Source organism: Marmota monax, unplaced genomic scaffold (genome assembly GCF_021218885.2).
Source record: "Marmota monax isolate L192 unplaced genomic scaffold, Marmota_monax_Labrador192_F-V1.1 WCK01_AAM20220418_F8-fsc00038, whole genome shotgun sequence".
NCBI classification, from domain to species: Eukaryota; Metazoa; Chordata; class Mammalia; order Rodentia; family Sciuridae; genus Marmota; species Marmota monax.
In genome coordinates this window covers 12,217,356-12,232,276 of record NW_026692498.1, presented here as the reverse complement: position 1 = coordinate 12,232,276, position 14,921 = coordinate 12,217,356, and the positions used below count along the sequence as shown (strand labels likewise).

At 38.8% G+C, this 14,921-nt stretch overlaps 1 protein-coding gene across 1 annotated transcript; it reads left to right on the top strand.

Moving 5' to 3' along the window:
• The first annotated feature begins 4,615 nt into the window (after nucleotides 1–4,615).
• Ms4a2 (membrane spanning 4-domains A2) lies at nucleotides 4,616–13,664 on the top strand. Its single transcript, XM_046444616.2, has 7 exons — nucleotides 4,616–4,774; nucleotides 6,015–6,138; nucleotides 6,641–6,775; nucleotides 8,518–8,574; nucleotides 10,131–10,286; nucleotides 10,623–10,721; nucleotides 11,696–13,664. Exons 1-7 carry the CDS (start codon nucleotides 4,713–4,715, stop codon nucleotides 11,792–11,794), a joined length of 732 nt encoding a protein of 243 aa, XP_046300572.1. The 5' UTR covers nucleotides 4,616–4,712; the 3' UTR covers nucleotides 11,795–13,664.
• The last annotated feature ends 1,257 nt before the right edge of the window (nucleotides 13,665–14,921 follow it).

Below are 14,921 nucleotides of genomic sequence, written 5' to 3'. Positions count from 1 at the left end.
CCATATTAGATGACAGAATAAGGGTGATTTTTTTCTCTTTCCTGAAATTGCATCAACAAATCAAACTGGACAAGAAACAGAAAAACTTCTTATCAGCAAAATAAACAATCAGTGAGGTGAAGAGAGAGCCTACAGAATGGGAGCAAATTTTTTTTACCACACACACATCAGATAGAGCACTAATCTCTAAGATATATAAAGAACTCAAAAAACTTAACACCAATAAATAAATAACCCAATCAAAAGGGCCAAGGAGCCAAACAGACATTTCTCAGATTATGATATATAATCAATCAACAAATATAAGAAAAAATATTCAACATCTCTAGTAATTAGAGAAATGCAAATCAAAACTACTCTAAGATTTCTCTCACTCCAGTCAGCTATTAAGAATACAAACAACTATAAGTGTTGGTGAGGATGTGGACAAAAAGGCACACTCATACATTGCGGGTGGGACTGCAAAATGGTGCAGCCAATATGGAAAGCAATATGGAGATTCCTTGGAAAACTTGAAATGGAACTACAATATTTGACCCAGCTATCCCACTCCTTGGTTTATGCCCAAAGGACTTAAAAACAGCATACTACAGGGACACAGTCACATCAATGTTTATAGAAACACATTTCACAATAGCTAAATTGTGGAACCAACCTAGATGCCCTTCAATAGATGAATGGATAAAGAAAATGTGGTATATATACACAGAGGAATATTACTCAGCAATAAAAGAGAATAAAATCATGGTATTTGCAGGTAAATGGATGGAGTTGGAGAATATAATGCAAAGTGAAGTAAGCCAATCCCCCAAAACCAAAGGCCAAATGTTTTCTCTGATATGTGGATGCTGATCCATAATGGGGAATGGGGGTGGCATGGGAGGAATGGAGGAACTTCAGATAGGGCAAAGGGGAGGGAGGGGAAGGGAGAGGGCATAGGAGTAGGAAAGATGGTGGAATAAGATGCCCATCATTATCCCAAGTGCATGTATGAAGACACAAATGATGTGACACTACTTTGTGTACAAAAAGAGATATGCAAAACCGTGCTCTGTATGTGTACTATGAATTGAAAAGTGTTCTGCTGTCATGTATAACAAATGAGAATAAATAAATAAATTTTAAAAAAGAAACTAAATCTTTATCTTTGGTGCAAGTGGATGTTTAAAAGTGAAATTAAATGAAAGATGTCTAAATTAATGAGTGGAGAGAAGGAAAGTCAAGTGCAAATTCCCGCCTCGGAAGTTCTAAAGGGAATGAGACACATTGTGCCACTGGAGCAGGTAAGGCTGAAGAGTGGGAAGCTCTTGTCCAGTCTTCAACAACGGAGGCTTCATTGAAAGGTAGAAGAAGAAGTCATATTATTAGAACCTGGAAATCAGGCCTGTAGTTAAGAAAATAGGAACAGAGAACAAACTTTTGAAAATTATAACAAACATTAAAAAAGAAAAATCAAGAAGACTTTAGAAGGTAAATAATGGAAAGTTCTCCCAGAAGAAAGAAGAGATAGATGATTAGGAAATATGTGAAAAAAAATTAAAAAAGAAATATTTTGGATGTTTGCTGTATAGTAAAAGTTTCATAAGGATAGACGAAAGAAGTTTTTAATAAAGAAACTGAAAAAAAAATACACAGGTCTTTAGTTTGTCAACAGCTACTGACCATACTATAAAATTAATACATGCTATTTGTTATTTTAACATCATGTATTTCTTTCCTCTGGGGATTAATAGAAACAATAATCTAAGATTAAATGATGTGCTTTTAAAAACAAGCTAATAAGTTGTTTAAAAGTTTTGGAATTATCTTGAAAATATATGGATTTGACCAGACCTTCAGATCTAACTGTATTAGGATGATGGGGGGAGGGAGAAAGAACGGATTAAGAAAGCTAACACGGTTATCATTCATGATGGTACTAGGACAGCTAAGGTCTACACCTTGCCTGCAATTCTGTTTTATAATCCTCTCCCCATCGAGCAGGTGTTCTTATTCACAAGAAAACAAATATATTAGATGCTTGTTATTTCTTTCTGAAAAGCATCATTTTGGAAGATGGGATGGGTATGACTCAATAAGAATTCACATGAATTGTACAATCACTGTGTTAATTGGTCACACAGGCTACAACAGTTAATAAACTCCAATTACACAAAGATTCAAGGAGCTGGTCTATGTGAATCTTACCCTATAATGAAGAGACAAAAGATTTTACTTCAAGTTTGCACATGGCACTATGTCTTTAATAATAATTTATCATTTTGTGAAACAACATTTTCTCATCTTTTTTATTTTTGTAACCATGTTGTTATCCATGGGACATTGGAGGTTGGTGTTGGTCTCTGGCTCCCTTAGTCTCTGAACTGTATTGATTAAACCAGACTTGGCCTTGCTATGTAGAAATGAGACTGAGAGACAAGAAGGAAAAGATGGAGGGAAGGACAAAGAAGAGAGAGTAAGAGGGACAGAAATTGGTTCCTTTGGGAGCATCTGAAAATACTCTCTAAGAGCTAGTATTACTTACAAATTATAACATGCAAAGCAATGCACATTTATTGTAAGTAAATTGAGCATTTGATTTGAGAAAAAAATGTTCATGTGAGATCTGAAAGCAAATTTCATTTGAGTTTGGGGAAATAAATCTAGGGCATAAGTAACTGAGCAAAGAAGACAGTGGTCGTCAAATGAGTGAGCCAGAGATGGAGACTGGGGAGAAGGTGTGTGCAAAGCTTATGCCAGAGGAGGAGAGAGAGATGGCGGGAGGAAGGTTAGCTCGATTATCTCTTCCGTTCAGGCAGAGGTATGGTTAAAACTCATCTTGATAATTTTGCCCCAACCCAAAGAAAAAGAAAAGTCATTTTTGTCCTGTGTTTCAATATTCACTGCCCAGAAAGGTGAAAGACCATAACTGTGGGGATCCAATGTGTGGGCACAGAAGGCGATGGGCATCCCAGGGACAAGATGAAGGTGCTGCTAAAATTGGGATATGAAACAACTGGGAGGTCCTAAGTTACCTATCAGCTTCTGATTCACATTTTGCAAGGTTCTGTTGAAAATTCTCAGAGTAGCATCGTGTCCCAACACAAAGACAATTCTCAATTTGTTTCCATCCCTCAAATCTGATTCCCGATTATTTGTAGCGCATAAATAGGAGACACCATAAATAACCGATTTCAGGACTTTCCCCAACAGATGTGGGTGATTTCACTGAGGCAAGCAAATGAAACTCCTGAGTCTTTCAGTTTAAGTCTGGGCTCGAGGAATTCCCTGGGAATTCCTTCCCCGGATCTCCATCTCCCCGTCAGACAGAGCTCTTATACCCTCCTCCCTGTTCCAACAGTCCCTAACCTCTGACCTATTGGGTTATATTACATCATTTATCTTTGTTCTCCTCTGCTAGATTGTGGGTTAGATGGGGCTGGAGCCGCGGCCTGCCTATGTGCTGCTCAGTGATAACATCAGTGCCTGGCATGGAGCACTGTCCATGTATAAGTGATAAATGTATAAGTGAATAAGGTTTATTTCTTAATTCAAGTAGCATATTTGTTAGGTCCACCATTCCTGCAGACATGGTGGAAAGATGGACCCTGGGTCAGTAATATGTTGTTAGGAAAGAGGTGCCAATATGTCCTTTAGAGTCTGTTCATGCAAATATCTTCGTTCCCTTGAGAAGTTTTGCCACACCCCAGCAGAACAGCACAGGTGATTGGGATGTAATGGGTAGTCTCTTGCAGTTTATTAAAAGCCACTCAAGGCCATGCCTATAATTAACCTGAAATATAAGAAATACATACCTTTTATGAATTTCCCTTGCTGCTTTTCTCTGGTGTGGCTAGGTATAGTATAGAATGAGTGTGTTGGTTTGGCTCTACCCTCCTAATGTAGGCATGTGGCTTAGTCCCACACTATTTAGACTGGCTCATGGGACTTTTAAATCAAGTTCAAGTTTCCATTGGCACAGTCTCAACATTGCAAAGCTCTGAACAGCATAGTCTAATGGTTTAGGAGGCCGTGGAGTCTTCAGTGTGACAACTTCTTAGCTGTCACATTCAACTAAGCATGGTTCACAGGAGTTAGAACTCTACCTGTCCAGCAGGTGGTTTCCAAGACTACTTGCTGTGGACAATTATATAAACACTGTCAAAAAACACAAGAAGAGAGAGACAGAACAGATAGTGAAGTTAGAGAGACAGATCTGAAGATTCAGACACACACACTGCTTTGGCCTTGAACCTGCACATGAAACCAAGTGTGCACTAAACAGGGAAGATGACATTTTCGAAGGTGTAACTAGAGGACTTCTGACAGAGACACAACTGGAGAAAACTCCCCCCAAAAAAGCTACGCCTCTTTCTGTTCTACAATTCTCTTGCACCTTCTCAACTCCCACTAAAATATTTCCCTTTTAGGTTCTATAAATCCTAGGAGAATTCTGATCCAGAAATGTCAAATTTCCTCATTTTATATATTTCTTCTTCACCAGAATTCTCAAGTTTATTTCCATTCTAAGAAGACCCACCCCGTGGGTCATGATCAGCTGGGAAACTTATCTGTTTGACAAATGGCTGGGGTTGGAGATAATCATCGGTGTTTGGAGTTGAGCTGTTTTAACTGCCTCTCAAGGCCACAAGTCAGAGGAAGTCCACCATGCCTCCATGTGACAACACACATATGTGTTTTATTGTTTCCTGGGAAGCTTAGTTCATGAAAAAATGGACCCAGAAAATACGAGCAGAGCAGATCTGGCTCTTCCAAACCCACAGGAGCCTTCCAGGTAAGCAAAGGTTATTATTCCTTTCTAGTATCACTCATTGGGTTAGAGAAGGTCACTGTGCTGGTCAGATAGAAGCTTTTTCATGGGCTCATGCATGGATTCACCTAGTTTGATTAACACACTGGGTTTAGGGACACTGTTTGCTTTACTTTTCCAGGGCTTCTTTTCTGATGGGTGGGTTCTCGCTCAGCTTGTGAACTGGGAGTGACGGGTTGGTTTTCTAACACAAGAGCCTCATGGTTTGGGTATAGGACAGGAGAGTTTGACTACTTATGTAGGTCTCTTGCCTCTGTGCCTGACATGTGCTGGGGACAGCAGATTTACAAAATGACCTCCTCCGTGGTTGGCCTTTGTGAACCTTCAACTGTGATGTCCTGCTCTGAAGAGGAAAATAGGAAGAGAGTTCCAATAAAGCATTCAAAGCCATTTTTTTTTTTTTGGTACCAGGGATTGAACTCAGGGGTACTTAACCATGGAACCACATTCCTAGCACTACTTTGTATTTTATTTAGAGACAGGGTCTCACTGAGTTGCTTAGTGCCTCACTTTTGCTGAGGCTGGCTTTGAACTTGGGGATCCTGCTGCCTCAGCCTCCAGAGCTGCTGGAATTACAGATGTTTTGCCAGTCAAAGCCACTATCTTTACTCTCCTCAGTGCACAGGAAGTTTTTTGTATGTCATGAACGAAATAATAACAAAGCAAACAAACAAAAAACATTCAGGTGCATTTCTATGGTACAAGAACTATGGAATGCAAAGTAAACATATGTGTTTGATTGTTTTCAGTTTTACTTATAAACATAGATAAATGGGAAAGAGTTTAACAGTAAACCTGGATTAAGAATGAAAATACTTGGCATGATTTTTGTCCTATATTATTTCATCTGATCATGCAGATAATGTTTAAGTTTTCTTGATGAGGTACTTGGATCATCTGAGCCTTCATGTTTTAATCATTACAATGAAGATTGGTGTGAATATACTATGTATATAAACAGAGATATGAAAAATTGTGCTCTATATATGTAATAAGAATTGTAATGCATTCTGCTGTCATATATAAATAAAAAAATTAAACAAAAATATTTAAAATTAAATACTAATGACAAAATTTTAAAAATTTTCAATTGCAGGGTTGTTTTGAAAAGTACATAAATGAAACTCTGCTTTCTGTCAGTGAAAGACTTTGTACAGGGAGTTAGAGAATTTCCTGACGACCGAATTTCTGTTAAATTTTACAGTGCGCCTGAAATTGAGGTCTTGGAAGTGTCTCCTGGTGATCTTCCCCAGCTGGGGACACCGACTGCACCCCCCCCACCAAAGACATGGCTGACATTTTTGAAGAGAGAGCTGCAATTCCTGGGGGTGAGTGGAGAAGTCTCAGCATGAGTAAGGTTTGGCTCTAGGAAAGAGAATTTGGTTCCATGGAATGATTTCTCACTTGGGTTCATGAGGAGTGAGAGGTCTTCTGAGAAATCCTGGTAGATGAAGAGTTGAAGCTAGTTGGGCCCTCTTGGAGGACAGAAGCATTCCCTCATGAAGACTTTAAATTAGGGGGACAAGAATGACTGATAGGCATGAAGGATTCACTATTATAACCGCTGTCTTTACTTGGAAAGAATAATTGCTGATGTCCACCATAAATAAAGATATGAAACATGCTTTGGCCATTCACACTGTAGGCTGTTCTTCTATCAGTTCAGCTCTTACAGTGGCCAGGGGATGACTGAAGAATCTCACATTTGGACTCCCTCTCAGGACCATCTAAGATACCAAAGCAATTTCCCATATTTGATCTAATTACAAGAACATGAATCCAATTCTGGAAAAATATCTTCCAACTTCATAAAACTTCATTTTTCTCTAGGTAACACAGATTCTGATTGGTGCCATATGCCTTTGTTGTGGAATAATTGTCTGCTCTGTACTTGAAATGTCAGACTTTGATGAAGAAATATTTTCATCAATTAAAGCAGGTTACCCATTTTGGGGAGCAGTACTTGTGAGTATATATTTATAATTGTTATTGAAATAACAATTTTAAAATGACAATTAATTTAAATAACAATTATTAAATAACAATTGAACAGATTTTATTTTCTTTATAACTACTTACTTATCTATTATATTAAGATAATATAATTATTCACATATATGTGCACTATAGATACATGTATTTGCAGTTTTCAAAGCACTTTTTCATGTGCTCACTAACTATGACAATAAAGGAATCTTATTATATTTAACTATGTTCTAAACCTTTAACATACTTTTATCAGATCAGAACCTAATAAAAGTTAAATGACTTGTCCAGGGACTTTTAGTTAATAGAAATTGAACCCAAACTTCCAAAATTCAATTCCTGGAAAATACCCCTAACACTATTCATCAATAAGATCTTACAATGACTACCTATAATTTTATCTTTCCATTTAAAAAATAATTTAAAAAGTTATCTTTATGAAGGTGGTGGTGGGTGGGGGGAGATTGCGGAAGAGTAAAGAAGATTAGCAGGTATCTGATGAACTTCTACTACGCCCTAGGAATCCTTTTGAGCACTTTCTCATTGCATTTCTTTTAATCAATAGATTGTCCATAAAATTGATGGTTGAATGAGATCACAAGGATATATAACTTGATTGAGGTATAATTGATGAACAATAGATTGATATTTAGAATTTGATGTTTGACTCATAGATACACATTAAAATGTCAGCACATAAAAAAAATGTCAGCACATGAATATAATGAGCACATCTATCATATCCAAAAGTTTCCTTGGGCTTCTCTAGAACCCCTCCCTGCCTGCCTTTATTCTCTCTCCACCCGCCCTCAAGGACTAACTGATCTTCTTTCTATACCTGTAACTAAATTGGCACCTTCTAGCGTTTTATGTAACTGAAATCATACAGTATGTTCTCCTTTCTATCTTCCTTCACTTCACATAACTATTGTGCAATTATTTATGTTGTTTTTTGCATCAACACCAGAATGTGTTGGTATGTTCACAAGGATATATGTTAACCCTAAAAAATATCACAATGGCTTGACACTCTGCTAAATCCACAGTACTCAGATCCTTGTTCAAGAATCACCTTGAACCTCTCCCATATATTATTTGAAATTTCTCTCCAATGTCTTTGCATTGCAAACATTTAGCTCATTAAGTGTGGGCCAACCCATAAACAATCTGAGATCTTCTAGAGACTGTCTTGAATTTGTGCTCTCCATTTATGTTTTTGCCAAGCCTTTCCTTATGCACATTTCATAGTCATTATGAGCCTGGTGGATGCACACCAGACTCTGGAGCCAGAGGTGCCACAGATGCATGGGAGCTGTCATGCAACACAGAGAATGCACACACACACACACACACAAATTGCAATAAAATGAGGATCGTGTTTATAACAGCTCTCATGCATCAGATTGCTGCTGCTCTAAGAGTGACCCATGAACTGTCAAAGTCAACCTTACCTGGAAGCCAGGTAAAAATGAAGAGTCTCATGCTGCACCAGGGACCTAACAAATAGGAACCTATATTATGCCAAGACACACAGGATTCATATACATGTTTAATTCTGAGAAGCACTTTATAGGAAATAAGAATAAAGAAATATTGGTCTCAAGTGAAACATGAAGAGGTAGCTTTATAGAGTACTCAAAACTTTACTTTCGAGATGGGAGGAAAGGGACAGTGTAGAGAGCAGAGACTCATGTTTTTATTTGCCTTTTCCTTTTGGACAGTTTGCAATCTCTGGACTCTTATCAATTATATCTGAAAAGAAAAATGGAATTCATCTGGTGAGTTGCAACCCTGTCTTTATTAATCCCTGGGAAGGTAAGAAAAATGGAATTGTAGGATCTTGAGGGATATACATCTTCAGCTGCAGTCTTTAAAAAATTTTTAATTGATTTTTAAAAAATAAATGACAACAGAATGCATTACAATTCTTGTTACACATATACAGCACAATTTTTCATATCTCTGATTGTATATAAATTATGTTCACACCAATTCGTGTCTCATACATGTACTTTGGATAATGATGTACATCACATTCCACCATCCTTGTTAACCCCCTGCCCCTCCCTTCCCCACCCCACCCCCACCTATCTATAGTCTGTCTATTCCTCCCATGCTCCTCTTCTCTACCCCACTATGAATCAGCCTTCTTATATCAGAGAAAACATTCGGCATTTGTTTTTTTGGGATTGGTTAACTTCACTTAGCATTATCTTCTCCAACTCCATCCATTTACCTGCAAATACCATGATTTTATTCTCTTTTATTGTTGAGTAATATTCCATTGTGTATATATGCCACATTTTTTTTATCCATTCATCTACTGAAGGGCATCTAGATTGGTTCTACAGTTTAGCTATTGTGAATTGTGCTGCTATAAACATTGATGTGGCTGTGTCCCTGTAGTATGTTGTTTTAAAATCCTTTGACTATAGACCAAGGAGAGGGATAGCTGGCTCAAATGGTGGTTCCAGTCCCAGTTTTTCAAGAAATCTCCATACTGCTTTCCATATTGACTGTACAAATTTGCAGCCCACCAGCAATGTATGAGTGTGCCTTTTCCCCCACATCCTTGCCAACACTTGTTGTTGTTTGTATGCATAATAGCTGACATTCTGACTGGAGTGAGATGAAATCTTAGAGTAGTTTTGATTTGCATTTCTCTAATTGCTAGTGATGATGAACATTTTTTCATATATTTATTGATTGATTGCATATCCTTTTCTGAGAAGTGTCTTTTCAGGTCCTTGGCCCATTTATTGATTGGGTTATTTTTTTTTTTTTTGGTGCTTATTCAGCTGCAGTCTTATAGTGAGTGTGGCTATGTGATTTTTTTCCCCCAGTCTATTTTGTGTTGGAAAGCTTTTTGTAACAAACATTGGATATAATGATTGGAAACATACAGGGAAGTCTAATTGCCTTGACATTAGTTGTGTTTTTTTTAAGTCCCACATACTATATATTATAAATATTTAAGCATAGTCATATGCTCAAATAGATAATTATATTAAGAGGACTATTTGAGGATAGGCCATGTGCCGTCATGCCTTCGTGTTTGTTTATTTGTTGTGCTGAGGATTGAACCCAGCTGGGCCTTATGCTCCACCACTGAGCTCCATCCCTACCCCTTGTGCTGCTCCTGTTGAAAACCGTGCCAGCAAGAAAGTAATAGCTGCTTATTAAGCAATGATGACATTTTTTAAGATTTCCCCCTTTAACTGAGAACTTGAACCAAGCAGAGTTTACTGGACACAACCAGCTCTGAAATGCAGGTCAGTGCATTGAATGTGCTGGCAGGTGCAGGCCCAGGATTGAATGGCCTCTTGGTCACCAGGTGCGAGGAAGACTGGGAGCAAATACGGTCAGCAGCATAGCTGGAGGAGCAGGCATCATCATCCTGATCCTCAACCTGGGCAACAACTGGGTTTATATCAGCCAGTGTGAGAACCTTCATGAGGATGACGGCTGCTTCGTGGCTTCTTTTACCACTGTAAGTATTTCTTGGGAAAAGTCTGAGATTCAGGGTGCCCATCCTAGCGGGAAACCTCTTCTCCTTTCCCGTGAACACAGTCCTTTTGGGGGAACCTCTGTCTCAGGAGGGAATGTTCTTCAGGCACATGCACTCCAAGGAGAGGCTGCCTGCCCCTCTCCCCACCCCTGGCCAGACTCCTCAAGGTCGAAACTGTCTGCCTCCTGGTTTTCCCACGTATGTGTCACTTTGCAAGAGATGATTATGTCCAGGGAGGTGAAAGAGAGGGGCTGCTATGAGGGAATGAACTCTTGGGACACCTGTCACATGGCCATCTTTTGGGCTGTTGTTCAACAGGAAATTGTGGCAATGATGCTGTTTCTCACCATCCTGGGGTTGTGCAGTGCGGTGTCACTCACAATCTATGGGATTGGAGAAGAATTCAAAAGAAATAAGGTACGTAGAAGCTTAACATGAAATCCTGAACAACAGGCTAAGTAATTTGATTTATCCCTTAAAAATAGTGCTGAGGTTTTTTTTGGGGGGGGTGGGGGGGAGTGGGGTTTCCAGATTGTTTTTCAAAATTTCACTGATTTTTGTTTTCAAACATTATGTTTTAAATCTCATTTTACACTCAGAACTAGCAAATAGCTTATGAAATAGGGCTTGGGAAATAGGATCTTTATAATTTTAGAAATTTTGGCTACCTCAAATGTGTTAAGCATGGCAGATGGATGTGCAGACAGCATGTCTTAATTTTTGTTCTAGAAGAAAATCCTTAGAGTTGTCCCTGCTTTTTTTTCTTTTTTCTTGACTTTCCCCCTTTCACTGCTCCAGAGCCTTACGTTTTATGTCCTAATTCATGATTTCACCTGCACTACTGCTTGACTCACCCCTCCGTGAGTTCCACCTTTGGTGGGAATCAGCCATACTAATGCGCAATCAAATCTGCCAGATGAAGCATTCTATGTGTCCACCTTCCTGATGCATTCAAGTCTGGCCACCTTTTAAAAACACTTTACCCCAAAGACAGATAGGACTGCAGGTGTACCAGAGCTTAGACACGGCAATAATCTCACAGACTTGTTGTTGACTCATGTGATTTCTTTTGGGTCCAGTTGGGCAGCCAATGTGGTGTGGTTTTCTGGAAAGGGAGGGAATAGTTAGAATGGAGAGAGAAGAAGAAGGAGAAGGAGAAGAGGAGGAGGAGGAAGGAGAGGAGGAGGAGGAGGAGGAGGAGAGAAGAGGAGGGGAGAAAAGAAGAAGGAGGAGGAGAAGGAGGAGGAGGAGGAGGAGGAGAAGGAGGAGGAGGAGGAGGAGGGGAAGGGAGATTTGGGAGGACAGGAGGAATGGAGGTGAGCCTCTAGAATAGGGCTTCTAGAAATGGACAGTTCTTAGTGATTGATTTGCAATGATTTTTCCCTTTTCAGATTCCAGATGATCGACTCTATGAAGAATTAAACATTTATTCACCAATTTACAGTGAGTTGGAAGAAAAAATAGAACCATCTTCTCCCACGAGTTCCTAAGAGTCATATGCCCAGAACGTTTTGATTTACAACGTCCAGAAAGCCAAAACCTTTAAAAGGCAAAATTTCTATTCTCAGCATAGTCTTTCTAACATTTTATGTTAGATTTGTCCTTCAAATGACAATATTTTGTTTTTATTATTTCTGATCGACTAAATACCATCACCCCCATTTGTAGATACTTTTCTTATTTTGTGTCTTGATCTCCAAGCGATCACTCTGGAAAGCCAACATAAAATCCCTGGACTTTTACTGTATAACTCTGCAAAGATGGAAAAAGAGGAGGCTGGACTGAGAGTTGAGCTAAACTTGGACAGTTTGGTGATATTTAGTTCTTAGTTATTTTTAGAGTTCCTTATAGCTATAGTTATGTATGATATGCACCTGTATGCACATACATATACATATATGACTTACATGATATGCAGTTTTCTATATCCAAATATACTACTCTCCCTCAATGACAACACACTTTTGCAAAAACACTAGTTTTATAACAGTATATTGCCTGAATCACCAGTTCATTCACTGATACAGTGTAGTTCAACAGTGTTTGGTGAAGAGGTAGTGGGGAGTTTATTCAGCTACCGGCATCTGGTGAGATGGACAGGTAAAAACAGGAAACCTGTAAGTGGAAAGAACATTTCGTAAGGCATTTGTGATGAAGGAAGAATAACGAAGGTGTGAATTGAAATGAGTGGTCATGGAGAGAAGTGATCATATCTAAAACACGTAGCAAAAGATCTACCTAAATAAACTAGTAGATCTTACTAACAAGTTAAAGAATAAAGTTAAGCAAGCAAGGGTTTGACTAATACATTAAGTTATTGAGTCTAAGATGAAAGGAGAACACCTAGTCATTTTGGAAAAAAAATATTAGGAGTTCAGAAATATGAGGTTTGAATGAGGCTCACAGATAGCCGAGGGGAAGCTCAGTTTTAGACTTGCATCTTGAGGGAAGTGCAGTGGAAAGGCCTGATGGCGTCCAACACAATTTGGTGATAGAGGTTTAGTTTAATTACAAGGGAGTTCGTTATTAGGTTAATGCTCTTAAGAGTTATTTTGAGATGAAGGAAAGCCAAGTTAAACTTTATATGCTTATAATACGAGGGAAAAAAATAATGTTAAAATCTAGAAGACGTAAGAATTAGTTAAAAAAAAAAGTGCCCGAGAAACAGAGGATATCAGGTATCCCAATGTAGATAAAAGTGAAGCAAAGAGAAAATAACTCACACTTAGAGGGGGAACATGTAAGCTTGGGAGAAGTTCACAGTGACATATAGACTCCAGGTATGCAAAGAGATGGGAAAGAGAAAATAGCAAAATAAATGAATGCAAAAGACACAGAGGCATTCCATCTAGGGGTGTGAAGAGTAGAGGAGTGAAACATTTGTAAAGGTATTTGGAGAGAGAGGCCGTGAGGTGTGTGGGGGGGTTATTGAGCAATAAGCGGGGGACTGAGTAGAAGAGAGTAAAGAAAAATTAAGTTAGGCACATGGTTTTGTTGCTGTTTTTATTTCTAAAAGAAGGAAAGAGTCAGTCCTGTCTTAAGCCTAAGTGGAGGAGCCCTGTGAGTCACTGAGAAGTCAGTGTAGGGCTCAGGCCCCTCTCTTTTGCCACACACCCACCAGGGGCACACGGCTGGCATGTTCCTCACCTTTCCATGGCCCCAGTGATCATTCTAAATTTCAACAACTTCTCTGTAAAGATTCCCTAATATGCATCTCTTCTTCTAGCCTTTATTCTTTGCTCCATAACCACTGTCCCCCTCATTGAAGCATAGTATAATGAATTATTAGCGTACTCATGATCTCCTTATGTAGCCTCAACTGCTAGTAATTGTGCAATAAATTGAAACTACCTAACTTGATTTCTTGTCTTTGTACTTGCCTGTGAAGTTGAGAGACCGATGAAGAATCAAGAATCAGTTAAATGAAGCCAAGGGCAAAGAATAGTGTCTGGAGTACTCTTTATCAACCCTTTCTTAGATAAGATGATCTATAAACAACTTCAGAGATAGAAAACAGCCACCTCTTGTTTATAAAGAGTGGGAAAAGGCTAAAAGGAAATTGGAACATAAGTCACATTGTATTAGTTAATCCTGACAATTATATTTGCTGTGCTATGTGAACTTGGGAAAGTGTTGTATATTTGTGAACCTGTTTCTCCAGAGAAACAATCTATAGGGGATGATAGATAGATAGATAGATAGATAGATAGATAGATAGATAGATGATAGACATCTGAGAGGATTAATTAGGGGAACTGGCTCACATAATTATGGGTATAATTTTGTCTGAGGCCAAAGGCCTGAGAGTTGGGGGTGGGGCACTGGAGTAAGTCCTGGATTCCCTAAGTCATTGAATCCCTTGCTCTGTTAACCCCATTGAGTTCAGGTGTTTCCAACTTCCTCGTGGTGAACCACCTTTTCATCAAAACAACTTGGCACCTTTCTTCTTGAGCTACAACCTCTAAAGCAGAATCTCTGCTTAGAGGCCCATATCAACAGATTCAGCCGAATCCACCCACATCTTCCCCACCCTTAATATCCATTCCTGCACTTGCGCCCCCGATTTCTGTTTGTGTTAATTAAAGATAAGAAAACTCATAGTTATTTTCCTTTCTCTAGTTATCAATACACTACAATCAACATTCAGTGTCTTTCTTTTTTTTTTTTTGGTTAACGGGGATTTTACTTCTTTTTTTAAACTTCACACTCTTTTTTTTTTTTTTTTTAAAAGACAATTTTATTTCTTTTTGCTGCCACACGGGTTCTTCATTCTGAGAAGCACGTCTGTGGCTTTATCTCTCAGATTTACTTCTAAAATTACCTAAATATCCCGCTCATTTCATAGACGATTATTACATGCTAACATGTGCCCTCCTTCTCAAGGTTAAGTCAGGTCTGTAAGATGGTATTTCCCTCTTTGAGGAGCTTATAATCCAAAAGAGACTCCAAAACACAACACTGAGGAAACGGATGGCAGGTTTTAGTGTGTAGAGAACGTGGCCTTGGAATTCGGCCCTCTAGGTCCCATATGCTCCTGGGTGTCTTCACAGGAGAAACAGAGTATTGAAATGTGAAGTGACGCGCAGACGTGAAGAGACTTGGCCAGGACAGCAGGGG